The sequence below is a fragment of the Nicotiana attenuata genome, unplaced genomic scaffold (assembly GCF_001879085.1).
Source record: "Nicotiana attenuata strain UT unplaced genomic scaffold, NIATTr2, whole genome shotgun sequence".
In the NCBI taxonomy this organism is placed as follows: domain Eukaryota; kingdom Viridiplantae; phylum Streptophyta; class Magnoliopsida; order Solanales; family Solanaceae; genus Nicotiana; species Nicotiana attenuata.
In genome coordinates, this window is record NW_017671249.1 from 295,722 (window position 1) to 298,910 (window position 3,189).

At 34.3% G+C, this 3,189-nt stretch overlaps 1 protein-coding gene across 1 annotated transcript; it reads left to right on the forward strand.

Moving 5' to 3' along the window:
* Nucleotides 1-1,096: 1,096 nt before the first annotated feature.
* On the forward strand, nt 1,097-1,991 carry LOC109207032 (photosystem I reaction center subunit II, chloroplastic). Its single transcript, XM_019369912.1, has one exon. It carries the CDS (start codon nt 1,234-1,236, stop codon nt 1,855-1,857), a length of 624 nt encoding a protein of 207 aa, XP_019225457.1. The 5' UTR covers nt 1,097-1,233; the 3' UTR covers nt 1,858-1,991.
* Nucleotides 1,992-3,189: the final 1,198 nt, after the last annotated feature.

Sequence of the window (3,189 nt, forward strand, 5' to 3'; positions counted from 1 at the left end):
TACTACACTTATACTACAATTAAACTGCAATCTATGTTGAAAAAAAATGTTGACTACAAAATTTTCTCCTAATCTACAAATTTTCTACAAAAGATCTACAAATAAACTACAAATCAGTTTACGTATGTATAAAGCAGTATTGTTTTGAAGGGTATCTACAAAATTACTACATTTATACTACAATTACACTACAATCTATGTTGAAAAAAAATGTTGACTACAAAATTTTCTCTTTATCTACAAAATTTTTACAAATAAACTACAAATCAGTTTAAGTTTTGTATAAAGTTGTATTGTTTTTAAGGGTATCTATAACATTACTACATTTATACTACAATTAAACTATAATATATGTTGAAAAATATGTTGACTATAAACTTTTCTCTTCATCTACAAAATTTCACAAAAAAAAAACTACAAATAAACCAACCTTTCTTATTCCATCTTCATCATTGTCAAAGGCCCATGACTACTCCTTAATGAAATCTTCAGGGTTGTATATGTACCAAATTGATGTTGGCCACAGCCACCGCTAGTATTTGGCGTTATTATTGTATAGGATTTACAATGGGTTTCATATTGAATCTCTTTGGCTAAAAATCTGATTGTAAAAAATGGGTCTCATCTCTATATTTTTTGAGAAGAAGAAGGAATGGAGAAGAGAAAGAAATGGGAGGGGGAAAACAGTGCTGGTCAGATCTTGGGAATTAAGGGGGGAGAGAAATGTGGGATATATGGACACCTTTAATTAATGAGTAAAAAACTGTCAATTAATTATACCTCTAAATTAATTATGGTATATAAATGGTAATTTGGTATGCTGAAATGTAATTAACTCAAACCTTAAATATTGAGGGTAATAAGGTTTTATATGTAGTATAGGAAGGTAAAAATCCCAAATCATATTCCAACCAAACGACCCCTGAGGGTCCACTATTTCATTTTTCTAATCCCTTCAACAAAATCTAGTTTACTTGAGATATTACACCCAAGCATTAACCAAGGTCCAAACGACACATGTCAAAAGAGAACTAAAGGCTGGGACTTCACTTACTTGGTTAGAATGCGTATCAAAATCAGACCTTCTAATTGGTCTGTATGTGAATAACCCTATCCAATATCCTTATCTCCACCACATATATCTGAATAACAAAAAATGAACTCTCTTCTCTCATTCTCATTCTGCACAAATACATCTCCATTTCCTCCACTTTTCTAGCCAATAATTCTTCAATGGCCATGGCAACTCAAGCTTCTCTCTTCACTCCACCTCTCTCTGCCCCAAAATCCTCTTCCCCATGGAAACAATCCCTCGCTTCCTTCTCTCCTAAGCAACTCAAATCCTCTGTTTCCACACCCCGTCCCATTAGAGCCATGGCCGAAGAAGCAGCCGCCGCCGCCACAAAAGAAGCAGAGGCTCCAGTGGGCTTCACCCCACCACAATTGGACCCAAACACACCTTCCCCAATCTTCGGCGGCAGCACCGGTGGGCTTCTCCGCAAGGCCCAAGTTGAGGAGTTTTACGTAATTACTTGGGAATCGCCTAAAGAACAGATCTTTGAGATGCCAACTGGTGGTGCAGCTATTATGAGGGAAGGTGCTAATTTGCTGAAATTGGCGAGGAAAGAGCAGTGTTTAGCACTTGGTACTAGGCTTAGGTCAAAGTACAAGATTAACTACAGGTTTTACAGGGTGTTTCCTAATGGTGAAGTTCAATACTTGCATCCTAAGGATGGTGTGTACCCAGAAAAGGTGAACGCTGGCCGTCAAGGAGTTGGACAGAACTTCAGATCCATTGGTAAGAACAAGAGCCCAATTGAGGTCAAGTTCACTGGCAAACAAGTGTATGATTTGTAAGCTGATTATGGTATTTTGTGCCTTTTTATGTAATGTAATGTAATGATTTTGTGATTATTTAGTGCATCGTTTCATGTAACAAAATACAGCACGGATTCTATTATTCCTCTCGTATTATTTCTCTCTTTGTTTGACTGTCTCTTTTTTTACTTTTGTTCTGTTGTAGTGTATTGCTTTAATTTTTGCTCTTATAGTTACTCTTTCTTTGAAGGTGACAAAGGATGGGTATGCTATAATCATACTAGGTTGTTTCCGTTGAGGATGACTACTCTTTTTGAATTATTTTAATTTCACTAACTTATGCAACTTATTTGTAAACTCTACATCCTTATGTTGCCTTTTATTTTTTATTAGCCGAATAGCCAAGTAGACAGTAGACACCTCTGGTAGAGGGGGCAGGATGTCCTGAACAAGTAGATGTGTCTACTAGGCTCTTCGGTCTTGTTTTTGTATATGATATATTTCATGAGCAGTACTAGCGTCATGAATAATGTTAGCAATTTTAAACCCCTCTTTAAATTTAAACTAACAAGTCGCCTAATCCCAATTAAAGTTTATGCGTGTATGCACTGCAAACTTTCAATACAAGCTTGTAGCAAGTAGAATAGTGCAATAAAACGATAAAATAGAAGTGTTACAGAGAAATAAGGGAATAAGGAAAGATTTTGCAATTTGAAGGACCTTATAAGAAAAAAAAAAAAAAGAAATTTTTATATTCCTATGCCACATAGGAAACCTTATTACCCTCAATGTTTAAGATTTGACTTAATTACACTTAATATACCAAATTACCAATTCTATATTATAATTAATTAAGGGTATAATTAATGAGACGTTTTTTACTCCTTAATTAAAGGATTTCCGTATATCCCATTTTTAACAAATTTCTCACCATATTCAATGCTTTAAACTTCAGGAGAGTTTATGAGTTAAATATTTTAAAATGGGAAAAAACCCTGGAATTGGGCAAATCACATGCAAAAGTGGGCGGTACTAAAATTTGTGTCAGTCTTATTCCCATATTTGTCCATTGGGTTAATCCATCTTTTCATGTTGTTGCAGTCCCCTACAACTTTCCTCTGCTAAAAAATATACTCAAATAAGTAGAAATGGAGAAGTTTATTATGGGATAGATGCTTTGAATATCTCGTCGATATAACAAGTGCAATTTTAATTTAATTAAATCTCAATCAATTATTTAAAGAAAATTGCATCTATACGTATTTCAGAAAATAAAAAAGCATTTTTAAATTCTAGTTTACAAGTAAAGATGGGAACCTGGAAACTATCTATTTAGCTCTTTTTGATAGGTTGGTATAGACACTCCTGATT